Genomic DNA, 24,367 nt, shown 5'->3' with positions numbered 1-24,367 from the left:
CTGTGTGTGGTTTTGAGGAGGAGAGTGCATAAGAAGCTATGAGTGAGTTTTTTAAAGAGACATCAGGTGCAGAAGTAGAAAAATCATGAATCTCTGCATTAAAATTCATCCAACCAGATCTAATACATTTGTAATCTCAAAGGTGAATATGCTTTGATAACTAATAAAATGAACGAACAAGACATAATTAGCAACAAATTAGGGTAAGTACATAACACAAATAAGTGCAATGCCCATGTGTGCAAACATACTACATGATGCTGTCATACACAAGAAATGCAAACCACAAATATAGAGATGTGAAACATACTGTACCTCTGAGGTAAGCAAGGCTGAACAGGTGGTGCTCCACAAGCCCAATGTGGGCAACCACCATATCAAGAACGTCTTTACACACCGCCTTGATGTCACAGCTCAGCTCTAGCTTTTGGCCATTCAGCAGCACCACACCCACCTTCCTCTGCACTTCATCTGCCTTTCCACGTTTCTTTTGGGAGGAAAAAGGATGGAGTGGAGGATTAGCAATGAGGAAGAAATCTGATTTTCTGATAGCCCATAAAAGTGCATAAATTTACATTCTCACCATTATCGAAAAGGGAACGGACAAGGGGACACAGGGCTCACTGGCCATCCTCACAAACTCAGGCCCATGGAAGTTCTGCCATTGATGTACAGACAAAAGGTAACTGTCAGAGAGACTTTCGTTCTTATTTGAAACACTTGAAAAAAAATCCCCCACTTACTCTCAAGGTTCACACCCATTTCAACAGCTGCTTTCACAAAACTTCAATGACAACAGATCATGTGCTGCTTTACATATGCTACACACAATTCCTTGTTGAGTTTTTGTCACAATGTGTAACCAGTAGTGGGAAGAGAAAGATTCCTTTGGTTTAGTTCCAAGAATTTAATTTTACTTACTGGAAATCCCCACATCCAAATATAGATTAAATTGAAACTGCACCACAGCAAAGTATGTCTTGGTTGATTGGATTATAACTGATAAACAGTACTTGAGGTTCACTGCTAACATCAGCAGATTTGCTATGTTTTGTGCTCACATGTTCACATAAATTGTTACAGTACGTGGGCTAAATCAAAACGTTCACACAACCCCAAATATTTGTAATTACCGTACTGAGGCTAACATGAATTATATCTTCCAGTCAGCTTTTTATATTTACCAAACATCCAATACAGCATCAATAGCTTGGTTTCCAATGAGCTAATTGGAGTTTAACTTATACTTCCATCATCCAAAAATGCAATAAAGAACACATCAACCAAAAAATAGTCAGGCCTTAGAAGAAAGAAGCTCTCACTGCACTGTGTGTGTTTAAATTATATCTTTTGACCACTTGCAGAGTTGTCTACCTTTATATTAATAAAGTTAAGTTTCCTATACAAAAATGAATACCATAAAATAAAGTAGTACCAAAATAACTGCATTTTCATTGAGATATCGTAAGGACTCTGGCAAGTGTGTGAACCTTGGGTTTGCGGAGTGGCAGAGAAGAGTTATAGTGGGTGTCTTGAAGATCGAGTATGGAGGTGTGAGATGGGGCCAGGGGGTCATCGTTGGGATAGAGGTTGGCCCTGGACAGCCTGCTGGCCAGGTGGGCCTGGAGCCGCTGGACCTCCTCTTCCTGCTTCTGGAGGAGGAGCTCAGCTCCAGCCAGACCTTCATCAGCCCCCTCATACTGCCTACAAGGAGAAGACAGATGACAGATAGCTCTGTTAAAACCGGCAGGGAGAGACAGTTATGTCAAACAAAATTAGTGTAAACATTAAAAGACAAGCAACGCTGGCCAATTATTTAACTCCATCAGAGGAAACCAAGTGGTCTGAGCTGTTGGTGAGATTAAAAACATGGTTGTTGTACAAGTAGGGATAGCAGCAGCAGGCAGGTCAGGTCTGCAATGCCAGAGATTAGAGAGACAGAAACTGCTGAATGTGGAAGTCACATCAGATGACCTCACTAGTGAAGCATGGGGCTGGCCCTGCTGTGCCGCCCTGGCTGTGTGTGGCCCAGAGGAGCAAACAGGTCAGCTTCTTTCGTGGCTTCCCTCCTCTGTTTTTTTGGGAGAAGGGTAGTGAGGGAAAACGAGCCAGCGATCACACATTAAACACACGTACTGTGATTCACAAAGTCCATATTCCTTTGCAGTGGGGCAGGTTGCCAAATTCTCGCGATAACATTTCACAACCAAAGTCAAACATCTCCTATAATTAAATCCCCTTTACCAGTACCACATCATTGCAGCCAGAGGGAAACACATAGTGCAGTCCTCTCAGATTTACTTATCTGACCCTTATACAGTTACACACATAACAAAGACTTTTTGAACAAAAATATTATGGTTTTTCTATTCTCTTGGTACATTTCTGCATTCTTAACATTATATGTCTTTTTCTTTTACAATTGGACATGAAAAATAAGACTTACTTAGAAAAAAGTTCAAGCTGAGCTACTCTGGAAGCTGACTCATATGAAAATGCCTATAGGATAAGAGTCAGTCTTATTATGTGTGTTGCATCCATTAAGAGACTAATTATGCAGATTTAGTTGTGAAGTTTAAGAGGAAAACACAACACTGGAAGCGTGTTTGTGTATATTACCTGTGCCTGTGTGTGTTGTGACCTGTCAGTGACAGGGCATCGTGCTCAGAAGAAAGTGCCAGCTGCGAGCCATATCGCCTCACCTCACTTGGTTTTTTAGCTGGAAGAGATATGGGAGTATGAGCTGTACAGACAATCACAAAAGGAGAAAATTTTGTCTTTGCACGTACATTAAATAAAACACACCCCTGCGGGGGCAGACTCGAGACACCCACACTGTACGTGTGCAAACATGTTCTGCAGGAGGCAGTGGAATAACAGACCAAGGAATTGGGTCAAATCAGTGTCACAAATGTGATCACTTTTGTCTGTATTAGAATTGAAGCTAAAAAGACCACCACTGCATTACAGCATACAGCAGTATGTGTCAGATGGTGCTAAAACATACAGAGTCATCACTGCCCTTTCTAGTACCTTTTCTGTGCCTTAAAAATTATGATTTGCAGTTTGATTGAGGAGGGAAAAGATTTAAAGCCTTTTTGGAACATGGTCAACATACTCCCATTTTGAACACACAAAAATAAATAGTCTTCGATAATCCAAGGTTTAGAAAGTCATTTTTATACCGAGTCTGAATTGCTATTATGTCTATACCTGGGTGTTGTGCATTATAAACCATTTTATACCCTTTGCATATTGGTGATTGTCATCACAAGGATAAGACTGAAATAGCTGAAATGAGGTCATCCAGGGGGCACTAAGCAGAATTGGTGTGTTCAGGTGGTTTGGACCTTCTGATGATACAAAGAGGCTCGCTGGGTGGAATTTGAGGGCAACTTTACTCTGTCTGGTTAAGTGGTTGAAATGAGGAAATATTTTTAAATAAAGCTTCACTGCTAAAATTCTGTGAATTCTTTCCAACATTTTCATACCAACAGTGTTTGAACAGCATCCTGCTGTGAAATGTCCCAAATGATTTTGTGGTAGTTACAGCAGGATTAAAGACTAAGCACGAGGTCTCACATTTCTGGAGTGTCATGAAAGTGTAATTAAAAGGGTTCAGTAGTGTCCTAAAAGTTACATGTGATAAAATATCTTCTTCTACCATGGTCACCCTGAGTGATTCAGATACCTTTCCAGACTATAAATCAGAATGCTCCCCCAAGATTTCGTCAAACTTCATTGCACAACCTAATTTTGTGTTGCAACATGGCAGCATGTTGTGCAATCCAACATAAGTGAACACACAATGATTCCACCTGTAAGACCAGGTGACTGACTGACATCAACTTTCTTTTCAACCCTCCTTGGGGCAAAAAAAAAAAAAAAAATCAAGGCACACTTGATTTAATAAAAGAATAATTTATATCCATTGCCATTGCTTTCTGATTCCAGACTTTTTCTCCCCAGACTACTGGTGGTTTTCTAGTTAAATTCACTCACCATTGTCAGTATAAATCAGTCCTTAATGAGATGGTTAAAGTGAAATTAACAAGGCTCCAGATCCACAGGAAAAGGAATGAGAACCATAAGGCAACTTAAATTTTCCAGAATGTCATAACTGCATAGAAATAACAAAAACGTGGCCTTCTTGTTTTTCCATTGTTACTTTCGCTTCATACACATTTGATTTGTTAATGTTAATGTGTAGTTCTTGCCACAAGGTTGTATACACATAAGTTGAACGGGTTTTGTTTTGTTTTTTTTTAAACCCTATATGCAGCCTACATTAAAAAACATAATGATAAAAGGATTCGGGGGAAGTGTTACCTTGCCTGTAGTCTGGATCAGAGGAGGTCACTGAGGGACTTTCACTTGATGAACTGTAATCACTGTGGTACCTCTGATGGGTGTGGACTGGGTCTGAGGGAAGAGAAAGACTATCAGCCCATCTTCAAAACTCACACAAAAACAAACCATGCAGCAGTCCACAAAAACATACATGATACATAGCCTTCATGCACATCAGACAACTTTAAATGGTTATATGGACTTGTTAAAGTGAAGCCGTTGTTTCCTCGATATATATATAGTGAAGTTCACAAAAAGTTGCTCAGACAACCTGAACTGACAGGCTACTGTTTTCTTTAGCAGGGCCCTTTCCAAATCCGACTTAGACTGACAGCAACCCTGAACCAATGGACTGAGACAAACAGAAAAGTTATTAGTCATTCTGTTGGTAAACACTCCTAATGAAAGACATATGTAGCCACACTGAAAAGCAGCTTTAGCACTAGTATATTCAGGTTAGTGAGCTTCTTGTTGTGGGCGTATCTTGTGTCGTGCTTGGCTGACTGAACCACGGCAAGTATAGACCAGCTCACCACAATTACTTATACTCACTCTCAAAGTAGTGCTTCGTAAACGATCTCAATCTCTCACATCTTTCTCTACCGCACACACAAAACTTGAAAAGCCTGCTTCTCAGTATCTGCTGCATAGCTCGAATTAATGACATTCCCCAGTCATTGCTCAGGCATTTTAGGTCTGAAACATTTTTGGAGCACAACAGACTTTTCTCTGTCATGATGTATATGTCTCCTGTAAACATCATTACTAAAACAGTATTTGTAGCTCTGCGACAGCTGTAATGTTGCTAAGAACGAGAAGAACTGGTCAAACCCAAAATAGTTTTCCCATCTTCTTCTGGTTAGTGACTCATGAGTTCCTTTGACTCTGTGTCAGCTGCACTAAAAAAGGTATACAGAGGAGCACAGTCTCATCTACATATTTTAGAGTGGTTTGGCATTGTTAGCCTCACCGATACAAGAGACTTACCTATTTAGCAAATTATCTATATTGACACATCCATGCACAGCTTATTTCTACCTCAGACACTACTAACAGTATTTTCCTAAAGGGAATGATTAATAACTGTACTTGTCATTTTTGTACCAAGCAACGAAATTTAAATGTATTTGACAATCAGCCTCCATTACAGAGAGTCACATTACAGAGTTAGTACTATTGCATATTAAATGAAACACAGTCACAAATGTTAACTCTTGTGAAGGAAAAAAAAAAAGTTCTGAATGTGGTTTATGGAGTTGGTGGTCAAGCGATGATGGCTTGATGTGGTTCTTGGTTGGTCACAATTAACCTGAGATTGAATCAGCATAGTGAGAAAAATCTTTAACAAACCTCAGGTCAGCATTTCACCCTGACCACAAAACACCCACTACAACTCAAAGCAAAAGGGGGAAAGAGAGATGGAGGGGGTCACCGCAAATTAAAGGGAGTAACAGTGAGATGTGAATATTTCACCAGTGAGCGGGGGGAGCAGAAGACAAAGGATGACTCGTGTAAACACGAACTGCAGAACTTCTTCTTCTTCTCACTACTCATCGCTGACTTCTCTTGTTTTTCCTCCATGAAAATATGATATCATAAAACAGACCAAGGGTTGAGTTAGTAAATCAGGTGATTCTGAGTCCCCTGCTCAGTTAAGTAGAGTTGATTTAAGCAAGTAGTATGTTAACACATCTATGTAAAAATACAGTACATTCCAGACAGACAGAACAAGAAGAGCAAGAGTATTTTTAGAGTGTGTGTTATGTTTTGTGAAGCTTAACAAACAGAAACAGAGTTAACTTGAATTTGATTCCTCAACCTACTCAGTTACATACTGTTTTTTATGTTAGGAGACCAGACAGACTTTATTGATGGTAAATCTCCTCCAGGGAACAATGGATGCGACCTGCATTTATCTCTCCCCTCCCTGCTCCTTATCTTCTCATTTCCTTAACCCATTACCCTTTTTCTTCTTCCCCTTTTCCCTGATTCTTGACAGGCACTGACAATTCTGTGCAAGCTGTTTGTGAGTACGCAAACAGCTTTTTCAGGCTTTGGCCTTGTGGGGTGTTCAAGCTGAGAAGGTACACAAACTCAGACACTAAGAGGTTATTTAAAGTCTGGAAGTCTCAGAGAGAGAGGAAGACTGGCTAAAATGGTTAATTTTTGCAGAAACATCAAGTTTTACCCACGTTAACATGACTGTGAAGAAGGAAAAAAAAAAAACAGAAAAAAAAAAACATGCAGTGTTTTTGAAACTGCACAAAAGAATAATGGTCAAACCTATTTATTCATTTTCCACAATGTTTCTGAACCTTAATGGTGGTTGTTTTAGATATTTGCTTAAATTGATCATAAGCGTTTTATGAAAACCCCAGGAACACTATCCTGTGCAGTCCTCTGTCAGTGAACCAAACTGTAATATAATTAATATAAGTAATATAATGAAAATTTGTTGGTTTTACTTTTGTGAACACCTCCCCTTCCCTTGGGGCGGCAGTGTTCTGTATTGTTGTCCGAGCTGGACCTGCCCCAGCCCAAAGCCACATGACCTGAAGCCAAGTGCCGGAAAAGTCCAATAACGTTAGGAATTCCCTCATCCACTACGCATGACTCCAATTACACTCTGTATGTCGACAAGGAAAGTTTTTACTGATTAAAGCACCTTGATACTCCTCCCAAAAAATTTAAACAACTGAAACAGGGTGATTTGAGGGGGACTTTGGACAGGCACTGGGTGAGACATAAGGGACAAAGGCACAAGGTATAAACATGCCCATGCGCGCACACACACTTAAAGATTGAGAAGCAGTTTGTAACCGGGCGAAACCTGAGAGCACTGAACACTGCTGCGCCATCACTTTCCTGTAGAAAAGAACAGAAAAAAGTAAGAGAAGAAAGAAAGAAAGAGGGAGTTCTCTGCCAAGTAACACATCCACAAGGCCTCGCAAATGGTCTGTGCTCAATTAGGCCCCATTCATGCTATAGAAAAAAAGCGCTGAGATGGAATACAAAAATATTTTGGCTCAGCCTGAGAGCCCGCTCGCAGTCAATTTTGCTGGGAGTAAAAGCTCTTTCACCTCAGTGTGGTCTCTCAAGCCTAGTTTAATATTATTTTGAGGAAAGAGACACAAAATGCACACACACACACACACATATGATAGTGATAGGTGGGATGATAAAAAGGGATGACATTTTCTTGCTGCTGGGGGTGGAGAAGCTCATCTCTTCACACCACATCACCAAAAAAAAAAAAAAAAACCTAATGCTGCTGATTACAATCAGCAAGGGGCAAAGGGAGGGAGGGAGCATGAGGAAGGCAGTAGTTGCTGTGGATAAAAAGCCACAGTTGAGGAGAAGAATGCCTGGTTGGTGGCTCAGTCAGCATTAAAAATAGCTGCCAGAAAAGCAGGGAGGCTGGAGAGAGCAAGAGAGTGGGGAGTGTGGAGGGAGAATGGGAGGAGGGAAAGTAAAAGGAGGTAGAAGACACTGGGTTATTATATGAAACCATTCTTCCCTCATGCTCCTCAGCTGTCCCCAAATGGCCAAGCAGACACATATAGCCACATGTGACTCCTTGCATGCAACTTGCCTGCCTATGGAGACTTTACTAAGAATTCAATAAGCTCCCAAGGGAAACTTAAAGCTCTTGGTCCTGAAAACTGTGGTGTTAAACAACTGTGTTTTGTGTGCAAGGTCTAAGCATGGGTTTTGTCTGTAAATACCTGGGGTGTGTATATGGTCATTAAGTATATTTGCATGCATGAGTGTTTATATCTGTGTGTTTATAGCCACATGTTTAGAGAAAAAAATAATAAGTGTGAGAGGGGTTTTGCTTCATAGTAGCATGTGTGACAGCTAGCAGCACTCTAGAATTAAACTGGCCTGTAATTAGAATCAGCCATTTGGAAACCTCTGCACCAGTGACTCATACATTCTGTCTAAACATTGCTGCCCAGCCAACGCCAATGATACTTCATTCAAGCCAGCTCCCTGCTGCCATCGCACATGGTAGTTATAGATGGACACACAAGCTGCAGCTAGTCTGGGTATCTGTCTGCTCACGTCACCCAATTGATGTCACATTTTCATCACTCAGATTCCAGCTGATGGCTCCCTAAGGTCTCTTCACCCTAGCTGCTGTACCCATGCCCCCCGCCAAAAAAAAAAAAAAAAAAAAACACAACTGGGGCCTCAAAATCTTTTACTAACAATTTCATTCATTGCCACAGAAAAAAGCCCTGGAACTCAATGGGGTTTTCCCAGTTTGGAACTGTGGGTGACCCAACAGAAAACAAGCTTATTCACCCAAGCACTACATGTTCAAACAAAGCATTGGCACCACACATTAGACAATAATGACACATGACCTAGCTGAGATGCACCATGAAAATCCTGTTATCCTCTAATACTGATGACTTTGTTTTTTTGTGTATAATCTCTTGCAACGAAAAAAAAAAAAAAAAGGCAAGTAGAATAAACCTGTAACTGGAAAAACAGGCTGAGTGCAGTTTGTACATTTTGCAATCAACAGGAGGTGAGCAACTCTTAATGCTGTGGTTCCTTCCACACACCCCAGTATAAAAGTGCACTGGTGCCTTAAGAGCTACGTCCTATGGAAGAAGAATTTTTAGTTTCATACTGTGGCATACAGTGGCATGATACACTCTGACATAAATACACCTAACAGTATAGCGAGAGGAATTTACATGCACACTGATGTAATTCTTAGGACCAAAAACAACTGCGCCCTATACGTCACTTTAGTGATAATATACTCTATCTTCACTAATGTAGTGAAAATATACTCACCATCTACGGCTTGCCTTAGCACCTGGAGCTTCCTCTGTCTCTCCTTTATCCTATCATAGGCGCCAGGGAGGCCTGAGCCCACAGACAGGGCTGAGAAATGATGAGGCTTCCTTGTCTTCAGCACACCAACCTCGGGGTAGACAGAATCCTTCTCCCTTGATATGCTCAAAGGTGATTTACGCCTGCCTATAGAGTGGGTACTTAAGGCACTGCTGCCCCTCCGTGCATCCTCCAATGCCCCAAAACGAAGAGCCTCTGGGTCAATACAGGCCAAGTCCACAGAGGAAGCCCAGGTCTTCCTGGCTTGAGCAGGGCCCAGGTCCCCAACGTGGAAAGGTAAAGACCGCCGGTCCAGTTCAACTGGCCGACCTTTTTGTTGTGGATGAAGAGGGTGCAGATAGGGGTAGGAGTGCTGGTGTTGGAGTGAAGGAATTTTGGAGTAAAGTTCTGTAGGGGATTCAGAGTTCTGATGATAGTCAGACAGGGAATACTGTGGCGCTGCCCCCTCGTCCCCCTTCAACAGACCCTGGATTGGCAGGGAGCCCATGGAACGACTGAGGCCTCGATTAAGAGACGTCTGCTCCTGTGTCCTGGCTCGATAGCGCTCCAAAACCCTGGGGGCGGCACTCCTCCCTGAGAACAGGAGAAAAACATGTTGAACTAACCCATAAACAGAAGCTTACACTCTGGAGACTCAGAAGTTTCAACACATAGGCTAACATACACTAGAAACAGCATTCAGTCATTTATCTGGTATTCAAAAGGAAATCATGGTCATTTACACATACCCTATCTTAGCCTGCCAGTTTTTCATATTCTAATGTAGACAGTAAAAAAAGATAATCTGAAATACACTTCCATCCTAGTGGATAACATTATCCGTCATGGTATGCTCAAAACAGAAAGCAAGAGAGTTAACCAAGGATTTTGATTCTGTTGCCATATACAGCTGCATGTTTATGAATGCCTACTTCCACTCTCATGATCATGACAAACAAAAACTTTCTTACTTTTTGATTCCAATATAAATTTTTTAAAATCAGGTCCTTAATGTATTTTGCATGGTTATTCAACCAATTAGATGCCCAATGATTAGAATTAGAAGCAGGAATATGATGTTTTGTTATACATCTCGAGGGACAGCCATTAACAATAAATACAAGTAATTCATTTACAAAGTAAACCATCAAAAGCACAAAGAAAAGTTTTTAATAAATAGCACGCTGTGTTTGACCATCAGAGGCAAATATTATGTCCACATGTCTGTTTTGTGCAGTAGTCAATTATGTTCCCTCGCCACTTAAAGACAGACAAAAGCACATGCTGTGCCACAATAACAAATCATTTTCGACAATCGTATCCAGCCCATCCATCACTGTGTCTTTCTTAAAACTGTATAATGAATGTTGCTTTCTTTGACTGTACATAAATTTCAAGTTTGCCTTTCCAGACAAAGCTGCATATAAACTCTGCCAATGATGGCTCTCGTTTTAGAGACAAAGTGATAAACAGACGGCAAACATGTGCATGAACACAAGCAAAAAAAAAAAAAAAAGGACACTACGAGGAGATGCAGAAATGAGAGAGCAGAAGGAGACGTTAAGTCCTGTGAAAACGCTGCATGTGGTGGTTTAATCTACAAAGCATATGCTTGGTCTTAACACTTCAAAGACTGACAGACTGTCTTCCAGGAACATAGGGAAGCAGAACACCAGGGTTAGATTCAGTGAAAAAAATCTAAACAGGATGTCTCTGACTTTTCAAAGAAGTCAATTGTTGCCCACATTTTCTGCAAATACTTCTAAGATCTTTCTATCTAGTGCCCAGCACAAAAGAGAGACAATGACAGTGCAGCAATTACATTTTCGAAGGATTGGAATAAAAGGAGTAATTAGCCGCTTCTTGAGAAGAAAGATGCTTAAGAACTGAGTAATATTTTGCATGTACTTTCCCTTGGGCTGGCTGGGGCTCAACCACGGAAACAAAGCACTGATACAAACAGCAGACCAGCAGCTTCACTGGTGACTCCAAAATATGCATCTGTAATCAATGCCATGCCATGCTTACATAATCGAGACGATAGCCATGTTTGCGCTCTGCTCTCATTTCCATGGCCTGGAAAAATGAGAGTTCTCTCACAAACCACTGGGAAGATTTGGTCATATTTTCCTGAATTAAATCAGATTCAAAGTTGCAGTGTGTTTTTTCTCATCTACTTTTAATTATCTCCCACAAACACACAAAGCCAAGACGTGACTGATGAAAGCTTGACAACTAAGGAAGGTATTTACATCCAAATCTCTCAAAATGTAGTGTAAAATGTGTAAATGTAGTACAAATGTAAACAACGTCCAGCAAGAAAATGGTGTATGCAGCTTGAGTTTGACACTAGAACAGAAGAACCGATAGTAAATTCTGTTGATTTAAATATTCAATCTTTCAAACTTTATCTTACCAAAGCCTACTTTTCTTGGGTTTAGAGTAAGGGTTAAATGATGAATACAGTGTGATTAGTTTTTTTTTTTCTGAACCCAATTTTAAGACTAACAGAAAGTAGACAGTTGGCCAGAAACTGTATGCAGGCATGATATCGAATTCTCTGTGTAAATAAGTGACTGCCCACACCACAGGAAAGTTCCTTTGACAACATGCCAAGCAAATACAGCTCTGGTCACTCTGTGTGTTTGTGTGTGAGAGACATGCAGCTCATCTTACCCGAGGGCAAGCCTTTGCCCCGCAGCCTCTCTCGAATCTCCTTACTCCGCTCTGGGAGAGACTCTCTATCGGTCAGCAGACCGTCCAGCTGAGAAAAAGACAAGAGGGGTGTAAAAGGAAGAAAAAACAAAGGGCAGGGGGTTGAAAAAAGCAAAAGGAAGAAGAGAGGTAGGAGAGTCATCCATCCATCCAGAAATCATGTTCTATCAGCATTAGCCCCATCTTTTGTGTAACTTGACTATTCCAAAGTCTTGAACAAGTATAAAAACCTTAAGTTTAAATTTTTTTGAAAAGACTAAACAGATGGATATTTAACCTGAATAAATAAAATGTGTACCTGAGAAAGGCTGCCCAGTACCAATCGAACCAGTTTTCTGATATAAGAGAAGGGAGGGTCACAGCTGGAGTTTCGGATGTGTTTACTGCAGATGTCCAGCACCGTGCGCAACGACATTCGACTCAATGTAACATCATCACACATGTTGAGAAGGAGGCTGTTCAGGTGTTCCCCCAACTTCATAGGCTGGATTAGGAAAAAGGAACTAACAATTAACACACAGTGACAAGAACAGGACGTGCTCTGAGATGAAAAGCGCCATTGGTCTCTCATCTGATATGCGTATTATCAGCTTGGCTTTCATTGTGCTCAGATAATGAGGCAGAGCTCAGCACTGCCAACACGGCATGATCCCGTAGCCTGTTTAAAAAGTTTCTCTATCACACGTTTTAGATAAAAGGGCTAAAAGCAACCCTGCAATGATGCTAGATAATTTGCTTTGTTAATCAAAAATAAGAGCACAGTGCAATTTCATTGTCAATGTAAATTTCTAGCAGGCCCTTTGCTGCTGCCTTGATATTTGACACTGAAGGTGTGAACGCTGTTTCAAATCAGCATTACTAACATGTAACAGTATCACCAATATACTTTTTTTCTGCAGTGATTTTATTTGCAAAGAATCTAGATCAGGTTGAATTTATCAAATTCCTCCTTACCTTATCAAAAAAGGCATGAGTGGAGCATACCACTCTTCTACAGCTATCTCACTTCTGCTCAGTATTACTCCATATTTGAGACATCCAATCAAGTCACATTTTGAAGAATTTGACCTTAATTCATCTAGCAACTCTAACTTGCCTATGTATCCTGTTTTACTTTTGCTTTTTACTTATACTTTTACTTATTATACATTATTAAAGTAGAAGGTGGTCTGACTTTGCTTTCAATGCATCTAAACAGTATTCATGTCTTTTATGAAACTTGTCTTTATTGTTATGCATCAGAAACAGTGCTGTATTTCACCTTATGTTTTCTACAAACTTTGCAGTTGTTGTGAACACAATATCCATAAAGTAGCGACTACTTATGAACTGATGAAGAAGAGGATAAGATCAGGGCTGAAAAGCACTGCAAAGTTCGAGTGATGTTGCCAACCTATGGATGGTACTTTCTCATAAATGAGAAATCACTGTGCAGACTGTGTTTTACACCTGGCTGTCTCTTACGGAGATACAAACGCAATGTAAGCCGTGCCCTCTTTAAAAGGTCTCTGCATATCCAAAATGCATTCCATAGCGCAAGGAACTTGTTCCTTCCAGATCAGATATGCAAATATAGATCTAATTTTGAAAGACAGAGTCCTGCTCTCAGAATGGTAAGGGATTTGTGGCTGCAAATTAACTTGACTGAAATATTGATTTCCTTCAAATTAACATTGGCAATCAGTATTATAAATTATATGTCATTGCAGACTGATTGCTGCAACAGCACCCATCATTCCATCAGTATAATTGGCAATGTTTGAGTAATCAAGATTTGTCTGTTGCCAAAATCACTAGCATGAGTGATACAACAAAGTGATGGGGTGTGGCCATTCCAGTGAACAGCACTGTGTGCTATCTCAGTATTTAATATCCTCGTCAAACAGCCTGTCATACATATAGTCAGTCCAACATCAATTTTCAAGAAGACACCCTTTTATTTTTCCTTGATGCTGATATACTACCATCTTGTCCAGCAGTGTTTGAGACACCCAATATGGGAAATGACTTGATAAGTTTACTGAAAATAACAAACACATTTTAGTCATCAACCTCTGTCGCTTAGGAATAAAGTAGCCATAGTAATAGTTTACCTGACTTTGGGGGATCTCATAGTCTGCCCCCCAGAACAGAGTCATCCCCAGAGAGTACATGTGCATCTGTGAAAGAAAGAAAACCATCACTTGGCTTCTTTTTTTGCAAAAATAAAGTGCAAGAGAAGAATAAACCAATAGGAAGCTGAGGAATATTTACATCCTTCAATAAAGGTCCTGAACCTTATTAAAATAAGCCAAAAGTCCCGACTAGAGCTCAGTATAATAATAATCATAATAATAATAAAAACCAGGGGCTTTTAGTCTGAATCCCAAAACATTTTTTTCCATTTTCCTTTCCTTATTACTCTGTACTCATTACTTGGGAGAGAAATCACTTCCCCTAAATGTTGAATTTGGGAGAGGAAAGAATAATTCAAGGATTGCCAAAGAATGCAACATAGCCGTCAAGGTCTTTAAGGAACACATCTCAAGAGTACAAATTAAAGACACACTGACACTTTCATAAAACGATGAAGCTTAAAAACATCACGAGAGAAGAAACAATACAAGCCCATATGTTGAAAAAGTGCAGGGAAAATCATGGCATCTGCAGCTGACGTATATTTACCCACAGTATCTGATAATGAGAAAAACAGATGATACTTTCTACACTGAAATAACTCGGCTGGGGAGACAGGCCCAGGGCTGGAAAACTGACTCAGCACAAAACTGTGTTGAGGTCTGTGGGGTTGTGCCAGAAACAGGAATCCAGTCATGCAAGCTTTTCACTCCTCTACCAGAGGGGCAGACTTCAGTGGAAGGGGCGTGGTTCTGAGTATATGTAAAAGAAGTCATACACTTCAATGCAGGAGATATTATGACTGCTCTTACAAAGAATATTCTTCTTGTAATCGCATGAATAGCTCAGATCAACAAACAACTAATCTGCATCATAAGAGTCTTGTGGTGCCCCATCACAACCAGAGTTTTTCAACATCCCACAATTCCATACATAATCATATAAAACATGCAATAACCACATGTACTGGATGTAACAGGTCTCAAAAAATAAATAATAAAACAGCAGTCTACTCCTGAAACACAAAACACAATAATATGTTAATCCTGGCAGTCTGCCAGATGCAACAAAAATAGCAATTACTAATTCTAGTACATACTATCCTGAAAACCCTGAGCACCAGAGGAAGAATTTACTGAGACAGCAATGAAATGAGTAGAAATTTTCACCCATGCTCCTAACCTTGCATGCACTTCCTACAACAGTACAAACCCTTTCCTATATGGAAAGAACACTTTAATTTACTCAGAAGACAACATTAATAGGCTGGTGTTATAAAAAATGGTTAGAGAATGATAATGAGGCATCAGTGCATTAAGATTCACTCTCAGTACACTTAACAGTTCGTAAGGTTCTGCAGCCACATGGGTTATAAATTTTATACCTTCTCAATATCAGAAACTGAAGTCAAGGACACCCCATCCAGAACTTCTGGAGCTGTGAAGGCTCTTAGGTCTTGCTGGGTGACATACTCATCTGTGAATGAAATGTTGCCAGAGGGCATGAGCAGGAGGGACCAGGGAGAGATGATGAAGCCCATGGCTGCAGGGTCTGTAGGGGGAAACAAACAATTCAGCCAATTGAGATACGATCAGGAACCAAAACAGGAAAACAATTACAACAACTTACTGGACATCCATTATTCAAATTCTTAGCTTTTCCCACACATGCATGCACATGCTTTGTTTAAGTAAAGAACAGCGTTTTAAAGCGCAACACTAGTATTGAATTTTGACAAAGTATTTGCAGACTGAATGCAGCAACTGTAGACACAACCGACCACAGTGAATGTTTTTCGCTCTGGCTTTTGGCGTATGTGGAAATCCAAGATTATTGAAGTAAACAAAAACACATGTTGCTTTCTTAGCCTGCAAGAAAATAACCTTTGAGGCATGGAAGCAGAAAGGAATCGCTGCACAGCGTAATTCTCTTTTCCTACAAAGCCACAGCCAGTGCTATGGTTAGAGAAAGTTTTAAAAATATACAAAGGAATGTTTGAGTAGCACTGCAAAATTCTTTTCTTCGACTGATACATCACTCTGAGAGAAGCACAGAGACGAACAGAGGAACTGGATTTGAGGCACCAAATATCTGCTTTCAAAAGCTGGAATTTACAAAGTAAATATATGTTTCCTGTTTAAAATGCATGTGAGCAATTGGTGGTCTTACTCAAAAGCAGACTGGGTTACTAGGTGTATCCCTCACTTAACTTTTGCCCTGGATAAGCAATAATGGAGCTAAGAAAAAGTGCCTGACTCAGTGTATGACAGCCTGAGCAAATTTGGTTCTTGATGGATAACAAATTAAATAGCTCTGATATAAACATCTTGTAAATAAATGCTGAAAAACTGCAATGTGCCCCACTCATTAAGCTCTCTGACCAACAAGTCAATAGAGCAACAGATGTGGAGCAGTAGATGGCCTCGTCCAGAGGAACAGACAATGATGACAGAGAAACACACAAATAACATAATTTTGTTTTTCAGTATGAACTGGAAAATGCTGAAGTTGTGACCATGAGAAGGAACTCCTCTTACAATCAGAAATATTTACACATTATTTGTTCAAACAAATCATTCTTAAACAAACATGGTAACTAACCACTGCTGTTTACCCACAGGGGAAAAACTGCTTGTGGTTGACTGTTTGACAACGTGTGACTCCTTTCACAATATTTGAAGAGCATGAAAAGTCATATTAAACTAAGATAAGCTAATAAGATTTCCTCCACACGTTAGGAAACAAGCAAAACAGAGCTGTTGATGTTTTGAGGTTTCTTGATTTAAATTTTTTATGAAATCCACTCTTCACTCCTGCTCATAGCTGACTAAGACATCTAACAAAAATTGTCTAAGAAATCAGAAATGTTTGAATGGTTGCTGTTATTAATCCAGTCTTGTGGAAAACATACTTCTTTACATAGATCAGTGACTATATAATAGCTGGTTCCAACATCTGCTCTTCAAATTTCAGCTTCAATCAGCAGTCTAAAACTGTACACATGAGAAGGCAACTTACTCAGTGTAGCTACACAACTACACACTGAAGGAAAAACAGGGATGTGTTAACAATCGCAGCAGCATCATGCCACATGAACATGAAATAATCTAAAATACCTCAAGTATACATCCTTGCTTCTTGTCCTTCGCACAATCAGAACTTTATCTCACAATGACTGAGATTAAAAAATGTGGACATACTTCTTGTGGCCTCAGCATAGAAGGAATATTTACACACTACACTGATAAAACATAATTCCTATCTAATTCCAGGTCTGCCATGGAATCCATCAGCAAAAGAGAAAAGCTGGTTATTCAGCAGCCAGATCTGGGTTACTTTTTCATGGAAATTCACACGGCCAATGAAGAACAGCTGAGGTGACACTATAAGCAGGTGCACTGGAGTTTCAAATGAGACTAGGCTCCACCTCAGCCCTCATATTACTCTGTAGAGCTGACTGACTCATATCCTGTCCAATGTCTCCAGAGTTAAACTTCTGTTATTCACTCACAGTTGAAGTTTTTTGTTTTTTTTGTCATAGGAATCTAAATAAAGAATGATTAAAACAGACAACTTAAATAAAAATCAATATTTAAACCAACAACATTAACAAATGTTGTGACAAACAAGGTCTTTTCAAACAACTGGAAAAGACCTTGAGTAATCCTATCAATATCTCAATTCAAAAACACCTGCAATCCAAGGTAACTGGAGTCTATTCAGGCCATAAAAGAAAAATTAAAAGCTGTTAAATAATGGCACCTGATGATCATAAGAAAGTATCGGAAGCAATATAGATAATAATTTCAAATAAACTTCTGTGCAGATGTGATTCCACATGTTCATACCTTTATGAAAGAGTTCTTGGAGGCTCTCGGCACTCTGGCTCAGCACTGCCCAGACCTCCTCCTCCTGGAGTGGACCTCCTCGAACCTCCAAGGCTTCTGCCAGAGACACATGCATCTTCCCTGTGCACACAGAGGACACAAGGCAATTGATTTACAACAGGAGAAGTTTGTCTTTGAACATAATTTGGAGAAAATAGCACAAGCTTTCTGTCCAGATTCTTTTCTGTTCTTTTCCTTTCACACAAGGTCAAATGAAACCAGAGTAATATACACCTTAGACTCTGCATTCTCAGACAAACAATAGTGAATAAAATTATAACATTTTTGAGGAGTTTGGTTTAGTTGAAACAAGTTTAGTTAGTTGAGTGCAGACACATGATGCACAGACGCACAAGGTGCTTTAGTTTAAGCTTTTACCAAAGTAGTAGTTTATTGCCGCAAGCCTCCACCAGGTTTAGTTAGGGAAGCTGTTTCCAAGTGGTGGACACTAATCTAGAAGAGCTAAAGGTTACTTTTTTTGTGTGATTTTAAGCCTGCTTGCTGCAGCACACGTGTGCGAATAATATAACATTTCGGCAATTACAAGTCATAAAACTTAAAGTGGGCTTTTGGTATAGAATATGTATATAGAATGTATGTAGAATATATAAAAAAAACTGAGCATTTATGGAGAATGACATGAATTTAAATTGGACACATGTCACAACATGCTATGCCTCAGGGACTGACTCATGTGAATGGCCGTCTGCCTTACATGTCTTGATTTAATAATGATTTTCATGTTTTTATATGAAGTCATGATGGTGTAACATCTGTTTTAAGGTTTTGCTATTTTTTCTCAGAAGTAGTTGTAATTGTCTACAAACTAAAGTAAAGTAGTAGTCCAAATTTGGCTGTTTAAAATGTCCTATAACTGCCTCGGGGAGCTTTATTGCATCTTCTCCACTATCATGGCTTTTCTCTAAATGCCAGTTCTTCTGCAGCGGTGTCAGTGGTGTCTCATCTCTTCAATCCAGCTGTAATATGCAAATATGAGCACAACAGGAAGCTCCAATTTCTATTATTACCATTACGAGCAGGAACTATAACAAGCGCCTACAGTACGCAGCACGCGCATACAATAGCTGCAAGTAAAAGAGGTATAGGTATAGTGCTAAGGGTGAGATTTAGGCAGAGGACAGCTTTGGTTTGCACAAGGCAGTTAATGCACAAAGTGTCTTGCATTGATTAGAGGTGTAAAAAAAAGTAGAAAATTCAAAAATCATTTGAAAGCACTGTCAATATTTTCCATTTGAAAACAGTCCACCTAGCAGATGGATTTCACGATTAAAGATCCTCAGGATTTATTTGTCACACGCTTACAAAATGTGCAGTCAAATGCAGCTTGGCAGTCTATTACGTGTACACTAAGGGTGAGGACATTTCTGTGCAAGTTGGTGTTTCTATAGGTTGAAAAAAAAAAAATAATTGTAAGTGAAATAAAAAAAAAAATAATAATAACATTCTGCACACTGTCCAGTGTATTTAAGTAAATGTTCCACAAGTACAGATTTAGAAATGACATGTTCACCATATGTAAATTATCTTATTTTAAAATGGGGTGGAGACACAGGAAGAGGCACACAAATTAAAGGCAACGGTGCAAGTAACAGAGGTGGCCAGGACAACATAGGATTCAACATCTACTCTTGACGACAACAACAACAAAAAAACTGAAATTAAATGAGCATGAACTAACCACATTTAATTGGGAAATGCAATTAATGCTCCTAATTGGGTAAATCTGCAAAATATGACAATAACAGGTAATCATTGTATGACATAACATGACATCAAATATGTTTCCTCTCTGGTTGTTTGACTGAACACAAACCCATTTGTTTAACATTAACAGCTTTTGTATGTTTTGAACTTTCATGTCAATTTTTCACTTTTTTCTCCACAACGTTTAGCAGACCCACTTTGAACACAGCACGGAGCATATTTGGATTTGTCGGATCACTGCTCTAACTCTGGATTTTATAAATGGAAAAGCTTTTGGCTCATGACATGAAAACAAAGCAAATGAAAACACTCAACAAACAGGAATTGAGGCATGACTTCCATGACGGATCAACCAAACATTGGTCATGGGATGATTACTGGAGCACACTTGATCATCATTCTTTTTTTTTTTTTAAATATCCAAATTACAAAGTGTTCCACAGTGCTTGGCAGTTATACAAATGGAGCTTAACAGCCACAAAGCCCAGGCCTAATGTGTCAGATGAGATTTAGCTGTCATCTGTGTGCTTTGATGCACCTGTGGGTCTGACTCCTGAGTGTGGACCACACCTACAACCTCATCTGCTGCTAACAGACACAAAAGCAGGTGATTTTAGGGAGATTCAAAGATTTCTTTTTTTGGGTAATCTTCTAAAAATCACTAATCACACAAATACAATGATTGACCGGGTGAGAGGAAAGGTGAGGAAGTCAGGATGAATTGCATCAGCTCTCTTCAGTGTAAAGTCAGAGTATCACTTAAGTTTATGGTTAGTATCCTTGAGGAAACAACTTCTCTGTAGCCAATTTCATGATGATCTATCCAACAAGATTTTTCATTTTCAGAGGTTGCCTGGACAATAGACGGCTATCATCAGATCCATGCTGGTAGCACGGCTGAGAAATACTAAATATGGCTCAGAATTTGAAAGAGAGACTGTTTTCTCATGTCGGCATTGTGAGCTAAATCTGAGAATAGTACTTATCCATGGCCTCCTAGCATAAACTAGGCCAGCTGCATAATTAATTTTAATGAAAATGAACTGAAACTAGCAGCAACCTCTATTGAATGAATTGGACTTTGGGGAAACGAGTTAATGAGTAAGCATGTTGCAGTCCTGGTTTTTTATGCAGGAATGCAGGTTAGCCATTCTAGTCAATGGAAGGCGTGAAGTGTGAGCTGGTTACTACCCATCTTGCTCATTACCCATGAGAATGAGGCAGAGCGGGTGCTGTGAAGACTGATTGTTTTGGGGCTCTTGTTATTTTAACAGAGACCTACAGTGGAATGTTTTTCATCCGCTCTGAGGCTGCAGTGCAGGCCAGCTCCTCTCTCATTGGACTGTGGTCCTTCTCATTATTGAGGGGGCTTAGGAGGCAGCGGCCCAAAACAGCGAAAGCAGACAGTCTTCACCACCTCATTCTCTTTCCCTTTTTCCAAACAGTGAGGATGTTTGTTCCCAGGTACACCCATGTATTCCCACACTGTAACCATAAAGACAAAACCGAAACATGGCTTAGTCGGCTGTGGCTGTGTATAAGCGTATAAGAGTCTTGGCCACAGTCACAAGGAATTCAAAGAAAATAATCCTGGAAACGTGATAGCGTTATTCGGCAGAAGCTTTTCCTTGCCTCCCACCTTCCTGTCTGTGACACAGCTACAACCCATGAAATGGATTTGAAAACAATCACCTGAAAGTCTACTCTTCAACGTAACGACCTTCACCCTCTACTTACTTCAGGAACAAAAACTTCAGAGAAACATTCACATTTTTCACTTTTAAACTTTTTCATTTATTCCAAATCTTTTGAAAACCTGAAGAGCTGCACTTTTGAAGTATCCATCCATAAAAACATCAGATTCCACTTCTATTTCCAAGAGCATAACTCATATTAAGACATGAGAAGGAATTTGTTCATATCCTCCAAACATCAGAACCATGGTCTCAGCTGGCAAACACATTTGGAACAGAAGCTGGTGAGAAGACCAACGCTGTGCCAATGTTGAGGTGAAAATCTTCCTGAAGTCATTGGTGCCAGGAAAATTCAACAACACACTCTGAGTGAACCTCTATTCCCAGAAAAAAAATAAATAAAAGGGGAAATAAAACGGGAAAACCCAGTGGCTGGTTTTCATTAATTGTACCCTGCTTACAACTGAAGCAATTTGCCGACATGCTTTTCCAGATTATCTTACAATGACTAAACACGGAGCTTTTGATACACACGGCTCTGGCCATTACGTCACTGAGCGTGGTACCTTTCAGTTATGGATTGGCTCGATCCAACTAACCCGTAAGCCACTCTGGACGCTGGTGTTTTGTCTTTCAGCGCCGCCAAAGTTAGGACCAGCCAGAGAGGAGAGCCATGACTATTCCATGATTATCAACCTAGCTCTGGACCGACAGCCCTCACTTCTCATTTTGGTCTCAACCTCATCCGCTCCATTTCTGTTAATCACAGGGTTGCTATGAGTACCGTGACATGCAGAGTATGTTTTTTTTTTTTGTTTTTTGTTTTTTTTTAAATCACGTCCAACCCCCCCTCAAAGTTTTCCAACACACAAATCCAACCCACTGGCTCTTTTTGCTAAGATGATGCTTGCACCCATCTCAATCAGACAGCCTAAACACTTTCCTCTGCAGTTTTAAACAACACACAAAAAAAAAAAAAAACTTGACCTTTGACTTGGAGTCAACTTCACTACTTCTCTATGTTAATGAAGGAGAAGCACAAGCAGACCTCTTACAACACCCCCCCCCCATAAAACACCCAGTCTGTTCCTGACACTTAATGTGTGTGTGTCGGCCAGAGTAACACAAACAGTGCAGGTGGATGAACATGAAAGCAGTGAGCTTGCTGGGCACCGTGTTCTCTGTTTTTTTTTTTTTTTTCATTTTTATGATGATTATTTTTGTATTTCGTTTATTTGCAGTGGCCCCTCCGTCTTGCTAAACTTTTAAAACCTGACAAAGATGCCCCAATGTTAGATCTATTGTTAAGATAATAACACAACCTCCAGGTCGAGGCGGACTAAATAGATTAAATAAAAATGTGTACAAACCTGAAGGTAGTTAGAATCTTAACAGTGCAGTTTTGGTGAAAATGTAAATCTTCAGGGTTTATTTATTTATTTATTTATTTATTTATTTATTCAGCCTCGACACACCGACTCTTCTCCGCTTTTCCCGGAGAGAGAGCTGCTGGCAAACGGCTGCGCTAAAGTTAGCTTAAACGCAAGTCAGCGCTATTACACTTCGTTTGTTTGTTTGTTTTTAAGCAGCATTTTATTTTAAAAAAGACACTTACCGGGCAAGAAGAGCTACAGAATCGGTAAAGAGGGAAGTGTTGGAGCTCCGACGAGGCTATGGGAGAGCACACAGACGGGACCGGACGCCATCCCATCCACAAAGCGACATCTCGGAGAGTTCAACGGCGAAGCAACAGGTTTGTGTGTGTGTTTGTTTGTTTTGTTTTTTTTCCTCCCGCCGACGACGACAACAACAGCAACAACAACAACAACACACACCGGCAAACGAAAACGGATATTTAAAAAGAAAAGAAAAGAAAAGAAAAAAAGTCGTGTCTGGTGGCCACTGAGTAGGAATGGAGGTCTCCCCAAGCGGCAGCCGAGTTACCATTTCTGCTGGGGGAGCGCAGTAACCCCTCCCTCTGCCGGCTAGCGTGGGCTGACTGGGAGTAACCAGACACCTTACTGTGGCCGTCCATTGGCTCCCCGTTTCTATAGTAACACACACAACTGGGGGGTTTATCATCACCATCACCACCATCATTATTATTATTATTATTATTATTAATAAAGATCCTAATGGAGAGAGAGCTGAGGTACAGATGTGGTTGATAAATTAAGACTAAAATCTGCAGCTTTTTTTTTTTTTTTTTTTAATTATTATTATTTTATCTGGCTGATTGCACAAACGCCTTACATTCATGTTCATTTTTATGCAATTCAAAAGCCCAATTTTTCCAAAGCTGGTCGCCGAATTGACGTCTTCTTCTCTCTGCTGACAACTTTCGCCCTTAAAAATAGAAATGAAGCTGTGGATTTGCTGCATTTCTTTGTTTCCAACGACATCAAAGTTGACTGATCTAAACTGTCAGGAAGCAATTCACTGTTGAGTACTTCCTTCCTATGGGTCACTTCAAAGCTGCCACATACATGGTCTATCTTGTGCCATCTAGTGGATTATGGTTATCAGCACAGGCTGGTTTTGTATAAATAGTGGCTTTTGTGAAAGGGCTATCTCTGCCTGCCAGTGCCTGTGAGTGCTAAAAAGCATTATCTCCAGTCATCTACTGGAGATGATAAGACTTGAATAATCAATTTACACTCGTTTTCTCTGAAGATAGACAGAGATGTTATTCTTTTTCTTCCTTCCTTTCATTGTATTTATTTATTATTATTTTTTTTTTTATAGGGGATGGTAGTTGGTCAGCTTTGAAACGGCTACTTGTTGGCAATTTAGATATTGCTGTTGAAATATGTTGAACAAAATTATGTATTGTATTGTAATGTATTGCAAATATTGTTAGAGATTTATACACATACATAGAAAATATATTATTTATTTTGCAAGTCCCTGAATAAGTTGAAGAATAGAAGGTTCTACCTTTTATGGGAGCTAGCAAGTAAATTGTTGTAAACATTTCCCCATTGGCCATTGTTAGTGTAGTTGGAATGATCCACTCTTATGAAGAGGTTT

At 39.8% G+C, this 24,367-nt stretch overlaps 1 protein-coding gene across 3 annotated transcripts in view; it reads right to left on the bottom strand.

Annotated features, from left to right (window-relative positions):
• The window catches only part of ptpn13 (protein tyrosine phosphatase non-receptor type 13), a 38,630-nt gene extending 15,333 nt beyond the window's left edge, over positions 1–23,297 (bottom strand). For 2 of the 3 annotated variants that reach the window (XM_029515362.1, XM_029515363.1), the window contains exons 1-12: positions 22,953–23,297; positions 17,880–17,999; positions 15,416–15,582; positions 14,010–14,075; positions 12,215–12,400; positions 11,878–11,965; positions 9,163–9,795; positions 4,330–4,422; positions 2,620–2,719; positions 1,491–1,704; positions 584–658; positions 316–487 (exon numbers count right to left, since the gene is read on the bottom strand). In XM_029515362.1, coding sequence (XP_029371222.1) covers positions 316–487; positions 584–658; positions 1,491–1,704; positions 2,620–2,719; positions 4,330–4,422; positions 9,163–9,795; positions 11,878–11,965; positions 12,215–12,400; positions 14,010–14,075; positions 15,416–15,582; positions 17,880–17,994 — 1,909 coding nt within the window. In that variant the 5' untranslated portion in view covers positions 17,995–17,999; positions 22,953–23,297. The remainder of the gene's footprint in view (positions 1–315; positions 488–583; positions 659–1,490; positions 1,705–2,619; positions 2,720–4,329; positions 4,423–9,162; positions 9,796–11,877; positions 11,966–12,214; positions 12,401–14,009; positions 14,076–15,415; positions 15,583–17,879; positions 18,000–22,952) is intronic. The other variant, XM_029515364.1, reaches the window with a different exon arrangement.
• Positions 23,298–24,367: the final 1,070 nt, after the last annotated feature.

Source organism: Echeneis naucrates, chromosome 12 (assembly GCF_900963305.1).
Source record: "Echeneis naucrates chromosome 12, fEcheNa1.1, whole genome shotgun sequence".
Lineage (NCBI taxonomy): Eukaryota > Metazoa > Chordata > Actinopteri > Carangiformes > Echeneidae > Echeneis > Echeneis naucrates.
The sequence above is the reverse complement of the archived record's forward strand: the minus strand, read 5'-3'. Positions and strand labels throughout refer to the sequence as shown.